Source organism: Dendropsophus ebraccatus, chromosome 4 (genome assembly GCF_027789765.1).
Source record: "Dendropsophus ebraccatus isolate aDenEbr1 chromosome 4, aDenEbr1.pat, whole genome shotgun sequence".
Taxonomy (NCBI): Eukaryota; Metazoa; Chordata; class Amphibia; order Anura; family Hylidae; genus Dendropsophus; species Dendropsophus ebraccatus.
The window spans coordinates 128,265,186-128,279,388 of record NC_091457.1 but is presented as its reverse complement, the minus strand read 5'-3'; the positions used below and the strand labels follow the sequence as shown (position 1 = coordinate 128,279,388).

Here is a 14,203-nt window from a genome sequence, read left to right as displayed (position 1 = left end):
GACCAGGCTAATTTTTCAAAATCTGACCTGTCTCACTTTATGCTCTTATAGCTCAGTGATGCTTTAACGTATGCTAGCGATTCTGAGATTGTTTTTTCGTGACATATGGCACTTTATGTTAGTGGCAAAATTTGGTCACTACTTTGTGTGTTTTTTGTGAAAAACATCAAAATATCATGAAAAATTAAAAAAATTTGCATTTTATGAACTTTGAAATTCTCTGCTTCTAAAAAAAGAAAGTCGTAGCACATAAATTAGTTACTAAGTCACATTACCAATATGTCTTCTTTATTCTGGCATAATTTGGTAAACATATTTTACTTTTTTAGGGTGTTATGGGGCTTAGAAATTTATCAGCAAATTATCACATTTTCGTGAAACTGATTTTTTTAGGGACCAGTTCTTTTTTTAAATGGATTTAGAAGTCTGGTATCCTGAAAACCCCCATAAGTGACCCCATTTTGGAAACCACACACCTTAAAGAATTAATCTAGGGGTATAATGAGCATTTTAACCCTACAGGGGCTGGAGGAAAGTATTCACAATTAGGCAGTAAAAAAATTGAAAATTTAAATTTTCCAATAATATATACGTTTAGATTAAAGTTTCTCATTTTCAAAAGCAATATGAGACAAAAAGCACCCCAAAATTTGTAATGCAGGTTCTCTTGAGTACAACGGTACCCCATATGTGGGCGTAAACCACTGTATGGGCACACAGCAGGGCTCAGAAGGAAGGGAGCGCCAATTAGCTTTTCCAATGCAGATTTTGCTGAAGAAGTTTCTGAGCGCCAGGTGCGTTTGCAGTGCCCCTGTAGTGTCAACAGATAGAAAACCCCCCATAAGTCACCCCATTTTGGAAAGTACACCCCTCAAAGAATTCATCTTGGTGTGTGGTGACCATTTTGACCCCACAGGTATTACAGGAAAGTATTCAAAAGAAGACAGTAAAAATGAAAAACTCGAATTCTTCCAATAATATGTTCGTTTAGTTTGAAATTTCTCAATTTCACGAGGAACAAGAGGAAAAAAGTACCCCAAAATTTGTAACGCAGGTTCTCCTGAGTACAATGGTACCCCATATGTGGGCATAAACCACTGCATGGGCACACAGGAGGGCTCAGAAGGGAAGGAGCGCCAATTAGCTTTTTCAATGCAGATTTTGCTGCAGAAGTTTCGGAGCGCCAGGTGCGTTTGCAGTGCCCCTGTAGTGCCAGCGGAGTAAAATCTCGCCATAAGTCACTCCATTTTGGAAAGTGCACCCCTCAAAGTATTCATCTTGGTGTGTGGTGACCATTTTGACCCCACAAGTATTAGAGGAAAGTATTCAAAAGTAGACAGTAAAAATGAAAAACTCAAATTTTTCCAATATTATGTTCTTTTAGTTTGAAATTTCTCAATTTCACGAGGAACAAGAGGAAAAAAGTACCACAAAATTTGTAACGCAGGTTCTCCTGAGTACAATGGTACCCCATATGTGGGCGTAAACCACTGTATGGGCACACAGGAGGGCTCAAAAGGGAAGGAGCGCCAATTAGCTTTTTCAATGCAGATTTTGCTGAAGAAGTTTCCGAGTGCCAGGTGCGTTTGCAGAGCCCCTGTAGTGTCAGCAGAATAGATTCCCCCCAAAAGTCACCACATTTTGGAAAGAGCACCCCTCAAAGAATTCATCTTGGTGTGTGGTGACCATTTTTACCCCACAGGTATTAGAGGAAAGTATTCAAAATTGGCCAGTAAAAATGAAAAACTCGAATTTTTCCAATAATATGTTGGTTTAGTTTGAAATTTCTCAATTTGACGAGGAACAGGAGAGAAAATTCACCCCAAAATCTGTAACGCAGGTTCTCCTGAGTAAAAAGGTACCCCATATGTGGGCATAAACCACTGTATGGGCACACAGCAGGGCTCAGAAGGGAAGGAGCGCCAATTTACAGGAGCAAAACCGCAGCTAGTAATGGTTATTAGAATAGCGCAGTTACTAAAATAAAATAAAAAAAATGAAATTACAGGTAATGTGGGGTGGTTACGGGCAACCAGGGGTGGTTACGGACAACATGGGGTGGTCACGGGCAACCTGCTGTGGTTACGGGCAACGTGGGGTGGTTACGGGCAACGCGGGGTGGTTACGGGCAACGCGGGGTGGTCACGGGCAACGCGGGGTGGTCACGGGCAACGCGGGGTGGTCACGGGCAACGCGTGGTGGTCACGGGCAACGCGTGGTGGTCACGGGCAACGTGTGGTGGTCACGGGCAACCTGCTGTGGTTACGGCAACGTGGGGTGGTCACAGGCAACGTGGGCTGGTCACGGGCAACCTGCTGTGCTTACAGACAATCTGGGGTGGTTACGGGCAACGTGGGGTGGTTACGGGCAATGTGGGGTGGTTATGGATAAACTGAAGTTCTTATAGGCAATCTGGGGTGGGTACCTGTAATCTGACATGGGCACCGCAATCTGGAGGGGGTCATTGGCAATTTGGGGTGGTCAGAGGCATGGTGGCGTGGTCAGAGGCATGGTGGCGTGGTCAGAGGCATGGTGGGGTGGTCAGAGGCATGGTGGCGTGGTCAGAGGCATGGTGGGGTGGTCAGAGGCATGGTGGGGTGGTCAGAGGCATGGTGGCGTGGTCAGAGGCATGGTGGCGTGGTCAGAGGCATGGTGGCGTGGTCAGAGGCATGGTGGCGTGGTCAGAGGCATGGTGGCGTGGTCAGAGGCATGGTGGCGTGGTCAGAGGCATGGTGGCGTGGTCAGAGGCATGGTGGCGTGGTCAGAGGCATGGTGGCGTGGTCAGAGGCATGGTGGCGTGGTCAGAGGCATGGTGGCGTGGTCAGAGGCATGGTGGCGTGGTCAGAGGCATGGTGGCGTGGTCAGAGGCATGGTGGCGTGGTCAGAGGCATGGTGGCGTGGTCAGAGGCATGGTGGCGTGGTCAGAGGCATGGTGGCGTGGTCAGAGGCATGGTGGCGTGGTCAGAGGCATGGTGGCGTGGTCAGGGGCATGGTGGCGTGGTCAGGGGCATGGTGGCGTGGTCAGGGGCATGGTGGCGTGGTCAGGGGCATGGTGGCGTGGTCAGGGGCATGGTGGCGTGGTCAGGGGCATGGTGGCGTGGTCAGGGGCATGGTGGCGTGGTCAGGGGCATGGTGGCGTGGTCAGGGGCATGGTGGCGTGGTCAGGGGCATGGTGGCGTGGTCAGGGGCATGGTGGCGTGGTCAGGGGCATGGTGGCGTGGTCAGGGGCATCGTGGCGTGGTCAGAGGCATCGTGGCGTGGTCAGAGGCATCGTGGCGTGGTCAGAGGCATCGTGGCGTGGTTACGTGCAATCTGGGGGGGGTTACATGTAATCTGGCATGATTACGGGGAACCTGGGGGGTTATGTGCAACCTGGAAGGGTTACAGACAATCTGGGATTGTTACTGATAAACTGAAGTGCTTATAGGTAATCTGGGGTGGTTACGGGCAATCTGGAGGGGGTCACTGGCAACGTGCGGTGGTTACGGGCAACGTGCGGTGGTTACGGGCAACGTGCGGTGGTTACGGGCAACGTGCGGTGGTTACGGGCAACGTGCGGTGGTTACGGGCAACGTGCGGTGGTTACGGGCAACGTGCGGTGGTTACGGGCAACGTGCGGTGGTTACGGGCAACGTGCGGTGGTTACGGGCAACGTGCGGTGGTTACGGGCAACGTGCGGTGGTTACGGGCAACGTGCGGTGGTTACGGGCAACGTGCGGTGGTTACGGGCAACGTGCGGTGGTTACGGGCAACGTGCGGTGGTTACGGGCAACGTGCGGTGGTTACGGGCAACGTGCGGTGGTTACGGGCAACGTGCGGTGGTTACGGGCAACGTGCGGTGGTTACGGGCAACGTGCGGTGGTTACGGGCAACGTGCGGTGGTTACGGGCAACATGCGGTGGTTACGGGCAACGTGCGGTGGTTACGGGCAATCTGGGGAGGGGTTAGGGGTAATTTGGGAGTAAACTGCAATTATTACTATAATAAAAAGTGTGTGTTTTATTTTTTTGTATGTTTGTCACTTTTTGTACTTTATACATTCATTTTCACTGTATTACTATGATTACTGTGATATTTTCTATCACAGTAATCATAGTTCAGTCACAGAGACCAAATTGGTCTCTGTCACTTTAAATTTTCAGAGTTGGCTGGTTGTGAAGCGCATGCGCACTTCATAACCAGCCAGGACGTCGAGGAGGAAGGAGCTCCGTGGATCCGGTGAGTATATGGGGAAGGGAGGGTGACTCGGGGACGGGGGTGACAGGGGGGGTGGGGGGCGACTTGGGGGGTGGGGGGACATCACTTTTTATCCCCTGTCACCAATCATTTATGGTGAAAGGGGATAAAAAGTGCCGGGAGCACATGGTACAAGCGATCAGCGGTATATAGTATATACCGCTGATCGCTTGTACCGGGACCCCACAGGGGGGTCCCCGATGACTGCCCCATGCTCTCCGCTACCTCCGGTGGCGGAGAGCATGGGGCTTTTATTCATTTTAACTTTTTAATCGCTGTGAACCGACGTTAGTCGGTTCACAGCGATGGCGGCGGCCATCTTGGAAATGATGGCCGCCGGGGGAGGGGGGTTAGTTATCGGGGCACTAGGGGGGTCTGATCTGGGGTCTGATATACACTTATTTCATCTCCCCCCGCCGTAGATTCACGGCGGGGGGAGATGAAAGGTGGCGGCGGCACCGGTAATCCTCTTTACCGACGGCCGCCGCTATAACGTTAATAGCGGCGATCGTCGGTAAGGGGGGGGGGGCCGGGACGGACCTCACACACTGCCCCAACCCCTCAGCTACCTCCGGTAGCCGGGGGGATGGGGTGGGGGCCGTCCCGGCCCCGCAGCCTTATTCTCTGCCATCGCCGTAAAAAGCTGATGGCAGCAGAATAAGGCCCATTAGTGACCGCCGTAGAAAGCCGTATCGGCGGTCACTAAGGGGTTAAAGGGACAGTGACACTTTAAGGTGAAAGTATAGCTACAAATACTTCTCATGCAGTATGTCTGCCAAATTCATCACACACAGCTCTGCATGATGCTCCTGGCTGCAGACTGTATTCTCTGCCCTGAGAAAACATACAGCACGCCTGAGAGAACCATGACAGTCCGCCAAGACTGGGGTCAGTCTGCCGTATAGGATGTGACAGCGCCGTCTGCTTGACTAAACAACCAGACACTTTTACTTTTGTTAGAACCGTGTGTAAGAGAAAGAAACATCTCACATATTAGTGTCGGATGGTAACGCTGTGATTGTGCAAGATCCTTCCTCTGGTTTCTAGCTTCCTGTATTAGAAAACGTCTGCCCATAGCAACGATTGCATTATATACAAAGGCAAGGGCTGAAACATTGTTCTCTGTTAAGTGTAAAATTTTAAGTGGTAAGTTCCTTAAAAGCTATATTGCAAAAATAACAGGTTATCCCTTACCTACTGCAAAGGTGATAGCTGTCAGACTGGTTGGGATCCAGCATCCTCTCTATGAATAAAGCAGCAGTCCACAGCTCTCCAATAGGTCAGTCCCATATACTTAGAGCATGGGTGTCAAACTCAGGCTCTTCAGCTGCTACAAAACTACAATTCCCATAATGCCAGGACAGCCAAAGCTTTAGCTGGCAGCCATTTTATGAAGGAAGCAGGTGAACATGTGCAGGCGTTTGTGGGACAAAAGAGTTGAAAATTATAAAGACTCCATGTTTTGCCAAGAAAAACTATATTAGCTGTAGAACTACTGTACTTTCCTCTCAATAAACAGGGTAGAGATGACTGTAAAATGGCCCCCAGACGACCATGTGACCTTTTTGGGGGGTTGGCACATCTAATGACATCATTTTTGCCATCCCCCCCCCCCTTTTTTTCTTCCCTGGATTAAAAAACGGAACACAATAAAGATGCAACACAGATGATTTTTTGAGGATTGCGGATGAAAAATAGAGGATCCGGATTTTCATCCAGGAAAATATACTGACGTGTGAATGAGGCCTAAGGGTAAGCCAAAATTTACCCCAAGGGAAACCAATAACAAGGAAAGGGGAAGAGATAGGAACTGGAAAGGAAAGAACTTTTGAGAGATTAACTGTTTGGTCCGGTTCAGATGAAGGTGACCACAGTAACAGACATTTCACAATTACCTTCTGCAGCTGCTTGATGATCTCCTCGTCTTTGTTCAGATACGACTTATATGCGCTGTACACCCCTGCAGACAAACAAAGACTATAAACACACACAGTAGTCTCACATAAGAGGCCAAGCACAAGCATATAACAGCACACTCACCGGGCTTTGAATCCAGGGTCTTTAGTGTTTTCAGTTTCTTTACTTTGACCTGTTTGGGCACATCTCCTGCAATGTATGTAATACTGCATGTTCACAATACATAAAAGTGATACCACTCATTGCTATCATCCTAAAACTTTTAGGCCATGTTCCCACTGCGTAAGTTTCATAATAATTATGGCCATTGTAACAATGGCCGTGATTACTACAGAACTTACGTAGTGCTGCCTTCTAAGGAATCCGAACTGGAGTGTACACACATAGTATACACTCCGACCGGGATCCCTAGTGGCGCCGTAGAAAACTGACAAGTCAGTTTTCTGCGGCCGCTATTCATTGAATAGCGTTTTATACTGGGGGACAGGAGTCCCAAATACCTATCTCCTTGGCGGCTTAAAACTTAACTTTTAATTTCAATTTAAAATTAGCTCAACAACAAACACACAGTGCATAAGTGATTTAAAAGTGTGGTGAGGTATATACAATTTATAGCACTTGATGTCCGGGGATGTAACGAAAATAAATGTGTCCGCTTGGGTTGTGCGGTCACTGATAGTTCCCTGGCCCTGGGCACTAAGCTAATGAACTTTAACCCCTAGACGACCCTGGACGTAGGGTTACGTCATGGAAGTCTGTCCCCAGACGACCCATGACGTAACCTTACGTCCTGGGTGTTTTTCCCGCTATGAAGCGCGCTCCGGAGCGGAGCGCGCTTCATAGCAGGTGGGGGCCGGCAGCAATCAGCAGCCGGGACCTCACCGGTAATGACACGCTGCAGCGATCGCACTGCAGCGTGACATTAACCCCTTAAACGCCGCGATCGCGGCGCGACCGCGGCGTTTAAGTGTAAGTGACAGGGGGAGTCCCCTGTCACTTACCGATCGGGACCCCCGCAGTGTGACTGCGGGGGTCCCGATCGTTGAAACGGACTGCCGGAGGTCTCTTACCTGCCTCCGTGCGGTCCGATCGGCGATCTGCTACACTGAGCCTGCACAGGCAGGCTCAATGAGCAGATCGCCGATAACACTGATCAATGCTATGCCTATGGCATAGCATTCATCAGTGTAGAAATCAAAGTAATGTATGTAGAAGTCCCCCAAAGGGACTTCAAAAGTGTAAAAAAAAAAAAAAGTTCAAAACACTAACACACTACCCCAAAACCCCTCCCCCAATAAAAGTCTAAATCACCCCCCTTTCCCATTATATAAATAAAACATATACAAATGAATAGATAAACATATAATATACCGTAGCGTGCGTAATTGTCCGATCTATTAAAATATAACAAGCGTCATTGCGACCGGTAAACGGCGTACACGAAAAGAGGGGAAAAAGTGCGCAGATTACCGATTTTATGTTACATTATATATTAAAAAAAAATCAATAAAAGGTGATCAAAACGTCTTCACAAACCATCTTCACAAATATGGTATTAATAAAAACTAGAGATCATGGCGGAAAAAATTACACCCCATACAGCCCCGTAGGTGAAAAAATAAAACCGTTATAAGAGTCACAATAGGCCCATTTTATTAATATTTAATTGCCAAAAAAAAGGATTTCATAAAAAAAAAAATATATATAACATTAGAGAATCCGTGTAACCTGCATATGGTTGTGTTCGGGCTGACCTATAGAATAATAGTATCATGTCGCTGTTACCATATAGTGCATTACGTAGACACAGGAACCCCCCAAACGTTACCATATTGCATTCTTTCTTACGATTTCACCTATTTATATCTTCATAAATAATATATTTGGAATTCCATCATACATGTTATGGTAAAATGAATGACGCCATTACAAAGTACAACTATTCCTGTAAAAAACAAGCACTTACATGGCCTGTAGATAGAAAACTGAGAGTGCTAGAGCTCTTAGAAGGGGAGGAGGGAAAAACGAAAGCACTAAGATCAAAATTTGCGCGGTCCACTGGGTCATTTTGGGCCTGGTCCTCAAAGGGTTAAAGAGTCACTGTCGTTTTTTTTTTGTTTTTTTTTTTTGCAGAAATCAATAGTCCAGGCGATTTTAAGAAACTTTGTAATTGGGTTTATTAGCCAAATCTGCCATTATCTGCATGTAAAAAGCCTTTTCCCAGGTCCCCCCCTCCTTCCTCTTTTTCATCCACTCTGAAAAATCTGAAAATTGTGACTTGTTGCAGGAGTCGTACCCTGTCTGCTCTAGGGAGAGGGGAGGGGGGAGGGAGTTAGCCGGCAGCAGAGGATTACAGGCACGGAGCTGGGTGACAGCTGTAATCTGAGCTCAGACAGGTCACTGGTGACTGTCATGAGGGATTTGTAGATTAACTCTTTGTTGTCCTGTTTTGGTCTTTTCTTTAGCTCTCTCCATAGGAGAACAATGAAGACAGGGGGAAGAGCTTCAAACTGCTTTTTCATGATAAAAATGCATTTTTCGGATAATAAACCCAATTACAAAGTTTCTTAAAATCGCCTGGACTATTGATTTCTGCAAAAAAAAATTTCACGACAGTGACACTAAGTTCTATCGACTTGACAGTACTAGGATGGCGGTGATAAGCACAAGACACACCGCCAGGCTAAGCCCGCACTATTATTCCCAGGACAACACTATTTCAATGCACCGTGACAACAGTCTATCTGATGCTCTTTGAAGCCTCACAATTAACGTTTGCTTCTAAATGCGATTTTGTATACGCATTGCCCCATTCTAACTGACTGGCTCCAAGTGCATTGTTCCACACATTAAAACACGTACTTTGCCTAAACTTTAAAGTTGACCGCACAACCCGAGCGGACACATTTATTTTCGTTACATCCCCGGACACCAAGTGCTATAAATTGTAAATACCTCACCACACTTTTAAATCACTTATGCACTGTGTGTTTATGTTTGTCGTTGAGCTAATTTTAAATTGCAATTAAAAGTTAAGTTTTAAGCCGCCAAGGAGATAGGTATTTGGGACTCCTGTCCCCCAGTATAAATAGATAATCGTACCTCTTGGACCTGGCTGGGATCTCCCCACCAAATTCATTGAATAGCGAGCGCAAAGAACCTGTCAGTACACACAATGGAGCGTGCAGCTCCGGCTGCAGGCTCCATTGTGAGCAGCGGGGAATTCAGATGCGGGTGCACACTGATGCGCCCACATCCAAATTCGATGACAGTGAAGAGTATGCAGTACCGACCGGGATGATCTTCTCTGACACCGGCCGAGTCACAGAATTGGCGGTGTCTTATGCCATGTGAACATGGCCTCATAGTGAAAACAACGTGTTCAACTTTAAAGGGGTTATTCCAGCGGGGGTTTTTTTTTTTTTAACATATTGCTGCACCGTTGGTAAACATTGCCTCTCTGCGCTCCCCCAGTGTCCAGATACGGCCTCTCCTCAACTGACTTTAGCTCTGCTACTTCTAAGAATAATTGGTCTTGGGAGTGACAGCCTGCTCAGCCAATCACTGGCCACAGTGATGTCCCATCTTAGTTAGTGATTGGCTAAAAAATGCTGTCACTCCAGAGACGAATTTGTCCTGGAAGTAGCGAAGCTGCAGTTTACGGGGAACACAGGCGACACTGCATCAGGATACCAGGGGAGCATCAAGAGATAATCTAACATTTTTTGTTTACCAGCAGGGCAGCAATGTATATTAAAAAAAATTCTAAACACCAGATAACCCCTTTAAATTTGTCTAAAAGACAATTTCCTATTTTCAATGCATATTATAGGAGCTTGGGAGGAAACCGGAGAACCTGGCAATAATCGGCATAAATAGCTGCGTAAAAACGGAGAGAACATAAACATTTATAAAGTTGCTGTTCTTGGGTGGAATAAAACCTGGCACCCATGGAAGAGTCTCTGCTGGTTATGTACATTATATGGTCATTAGACATGATTACATTGTAATATGTTTACCATATCCTTTGGAAATCAATGTTGGAAAGCACAGGACTGTACCAGGAATTATATACACACACTATATAAAAGGCTGGAAATCCCCAATAAACACTGGCTTAGGAACTGTGTGCTCACAGCAGGGTCTGTCAACAACTGCACACCACATACCTTTTTTTCTTTTAAAGGTCAGTACCACTGCCATACTTCTTTAGGTAGCCTGACTAACCCTAACCTCCCTCTCTCTCACTCACTCAAAAGTATCCAAGGCAACACTGTAATGGGGTTTTAGGGACTAATTTACTTATTGCTTTCATACCATAGAAGCATCTATTCAGAACTTGCTGAATGTTGGGCATTTGACTTCCAGTGGCTGGAGAAGTCTGATGCAGCCATAGGTTATATCCATGTTTTCCAGGACTCCCTAGGGCTGCATCCAGCTTCTGAAAGCACTGTGCAGGGAAGAACTCTAAGGGGATGCAGGAGTGCAGGAGCCTTTATTCTCATGATAAAAGGGAGTCCTAGAGGTGAGATACTGACTGATCACAAACTGATGAAATATGCAAATCACTGCATCTAGATGGATGCATGAAGCACCTTTACATAGGTACAGTGGAGTTCTACGCTCAGAGTCGTACTTACCTGCCAGTTTCACATCCCCAATGCGGATTATATGTGGCCAGTGCTGCAGAGTTTTGGCAAAGAATGGATTGGTTACACCGAAGATAACGGAAGGTCTATAGGGAAACACAGTATAGAGAGAGATAATGTAATGACACATCAACAAGAAAGGAATAAAGCATTACTTCTCTTTTTGATCATATGACTAAACATTGAAAACATTATGCAACAGATGGAGGGCTGCAGGTTTGACATCAATGATTTACAAAAATTCAACATTTTTGGGATATCGACCATTGGAACCCAGAAATCCCAGCTGTTACTCTATTATCCCACCTAATCCTAGCTGCTGTGTTAAGGCCCTATTCCACGGAACGATTATCAATCGTCGCATGGAATAGAAGGCAACAATCAGCCAACACTGTTCATGTAGGCTGACCGTTGCTGTCTTTCAATCATGTTGAAAGACAAACGACTGTGATAGCATCGATCTGCTGCTGTCGCTGCGTGGAGTAGGAGCGGCGGCAGCAGACTGCGACTATGCCCTATGGGCTGCCTGGACGATCTAGTGATCACCCGGGAAGCCCCCCCGGACTCACCCGCCGCATGTAATAGTGGTACTGAACTTAAATTAACACTAACTATAAAGATCTAAATTAAAATATAACTTTTATTACTTATACTAATAAATGAATGTGCGAAAATGTGAGATTTAAAACTGGATGGAGTAGCTCAGTATCTAAATCAGTGTTTGTACGGTGTGTATTGTAAATACAGTTAAATTGATTGTATTGTATGTCTCTCACTAGACGCAGCTTCATGTACTGGATACAGCAGATCGCTCGGTATCCAAATAGTTGATCAGATTGATCTGTATACTAATAGCCATCTAGGTGTCTTGGGAAATCACAGTTCCTAACCCACAGCTGTAAAAACACCTTTAGGATATGTAGTCTATTTATATAACATCAGTGAAAATTCACAGCGTTTTGAAGAATCATACACTGTGTGGATATGCACTCAGATGAATGATGTTTAAGTAGGACAGTGGCAGATTGAACCTTTCAAATTCATCAGTAACCGATAGTGTGGCTGCTGGTTGCCAATATATGATTACTGTATCGCAAAATAATGTTTGCTAGTGGTGTAAGGTGTTCAGGTTCTGTCTACTTTTAATGCTGCATTCACACTGAAGCAAATAAATCATTGCTGTTGTGATCAACAAACATATAGTGCTTTCATAAAGCTATGGTGGGAAAACCCCCCTTATACATCGCTGTATTGCACGGAATAGATGTATTCTCACAATCAATTAGTGTTTGTTGCTGTTGTTGCGATCTGATGTAGTATGACAAGTAATATTGCTGCTAGGATTCTGTATTTACACACCATAGTGGTATTGTTGCAGCCCGGCACTGCGGCCGACAGCGCCGGGGTGAACACCGCTAAAAATATCGCTATAGTAGTATAACACTCGTAGTGCTAATCCATTGATTTAAAACCCTAATTACAAACTACCCACCACCACCCCAATGTTTCACCACATATAGTGTGGCTTTTTCAAGGGGAACCAAACTATAGGAAGTCCGAGTGTACGGACGGAACGCGTGTGGCTCTTCAGACGGCACCCCCACTTACCCCTATCATCCTAATCTGGTGATATACAGCTTTGGTCATCTTCTCTCACAGTTCTTTCTTGTTTTCTTTTCATTTTGCTATATTGTTTCATTATCTATTTATATCCAATATACATTTGGTTTCTTATGTATGTGTGTAACATTTTTGATTTGGTGACCTGTCAGGCGCATGGATACATATATATCCGTGTGTATGTATTGTTTTATATGATAGGGGTAGTACATATCAGTTATGGGGCTGCTTGTCCTGGATTGCATTAGACCATATGCTTTCCCTGGAGTTTGGGATTTTTAAATGGTTTTAAGTGGGACTTTGTAATTTTTGTATTGTGTACCTTATCAATAAAGTACTTTTATATCTCCATTATCTGGTGTGCCGATTTTGCCATTATAGCACATATCTTTGCTTTTGATTTCATTCAGGTTCTTTGTGTGCTGGCATAGTGCACCCACCTTATATACTGAGAGCTGTGCATTCCCTATTTCTCTAAGTCTGATACTACATCAGATCGCAACAACAGAAACAAACACTAATTAATTGTGAGAATACATCTATTCCGTGCAATACAGCGATGTATAAGGGGGGGTTTTCCCACCATCGCTTTATGAAAGCACTATATGTTTGTTGATCACAACAGCAATGATTTATTTGCTTCAGTGTGAATGCAGCATTAAAAGTAGACAGAACCTGAATACCTTACACCACTAGCAAACATTATTTTGCGATACAGTAATCATATATTGGCAACCAGCAGCCACACTATCGGTTACTGATGAATTTGAAAGGTTCAATCTGCCACTGTCCTACTTGAACATCATTCATCTGAGTGCATATCCACACAGTGTATGATTCTTCAAAACACTGAATTTTCACTGATGTTATATAAAGAGACTACATATCCTAAAGGTGTTTTTACAGCTGTGGGTTAGGAACTGTGATTTCCCAAGACACCTGGACGGCTATTAGTATACAGATCAATCTGATCAACTATTTGGATACCGAGCGATCTGCTGTATCCAGTACAAGAAGCTGCGTCTACTGAGAGACATACAATACAATCAATTTAACTGTATTTACAATACACACCGTACAAACACTGATTTAGATACTGAGCTACTCCATCCAGTTTTTAATCTCACATTTTCGCACATTCATTTATTAGTATAAGTAATAAAAGTTATGTTTTAATTTAGATCTTTATAGTTCGTGTTAATTTGAGTTCAGTACTAGTGTACATGGCATGAAGTTCTGGGGCAACCCGTGTGTTTAGCATGTAATAGTGGTGGCAGTGAGTGGGGAACGAGGAGCATACGAGCGCTGCCACGCTCGTTTGCTCCTCACAGTCGGCCCGTGGAATAGGGCCTTTACATGTACATTACAGTGCGATTAGCACTGCAGACTACTATTCATGCTGTCGAAAAAAAACTTACAGCATACCAGTCATTAGGAATCCTAACGCAATTGAAGTGCAGCTGCTCCTGCTGCCAGAAGATCAGGTAACCATGTATACAACTATATTTTTGGATTATTTGGGCATTTTGATTAGGATCATGTATACAACTATGCCACATAAGTTCTGTGCACAAGCCCAATTCTGATTCAACAGGCCGGTGAATGCAACGCACCAGGCGTGGTCATTTCCATAATTACCCGATCTTCTGGAGGCATGATCAACTGCACATTGATCAGGTACACTTTAAAAAAGGCAGAAATTGCTGAAACCAAGCATGGACAGAGCCAGAGAATGGAAAGACACAGAAAAGCCTCTTCTACATGCCTAAGGGCCCTATTCC

The 14,203-nt window shown here is 45.3% G+C and overlaps 1 protein-coding gene across 1 annotated transcript in view; it reads right to left on the bottom strand.

Moving 5' to 3' along the window:
• The window catches only part of DENND6A (DENN domain containing 6A), a 50,602-nt gene that overhangs the window by 10,023 nt on the left and 26,376 nt on the right, over positions 1–14,203 (bottom strand). The window contains exons 12-14 of the mRNA XM_069966994.1: positions 10,794–10,888; positions 6,277–6,342; positions 6,132–6,196 (exon numbers count right to left, since the gene is read on the bottom strand). Coding sequence (XP_069823095.1) covers positions 6,132–6,196; positions 6,277–6,342; positions 10,794–10,888 — 226 coding nt within the window. The remainder of the gene's footprint in view (positions 1–6,131; positions 6,197–6,276; positions 6,343–10,793; positions 10,889–14,203) is intronic.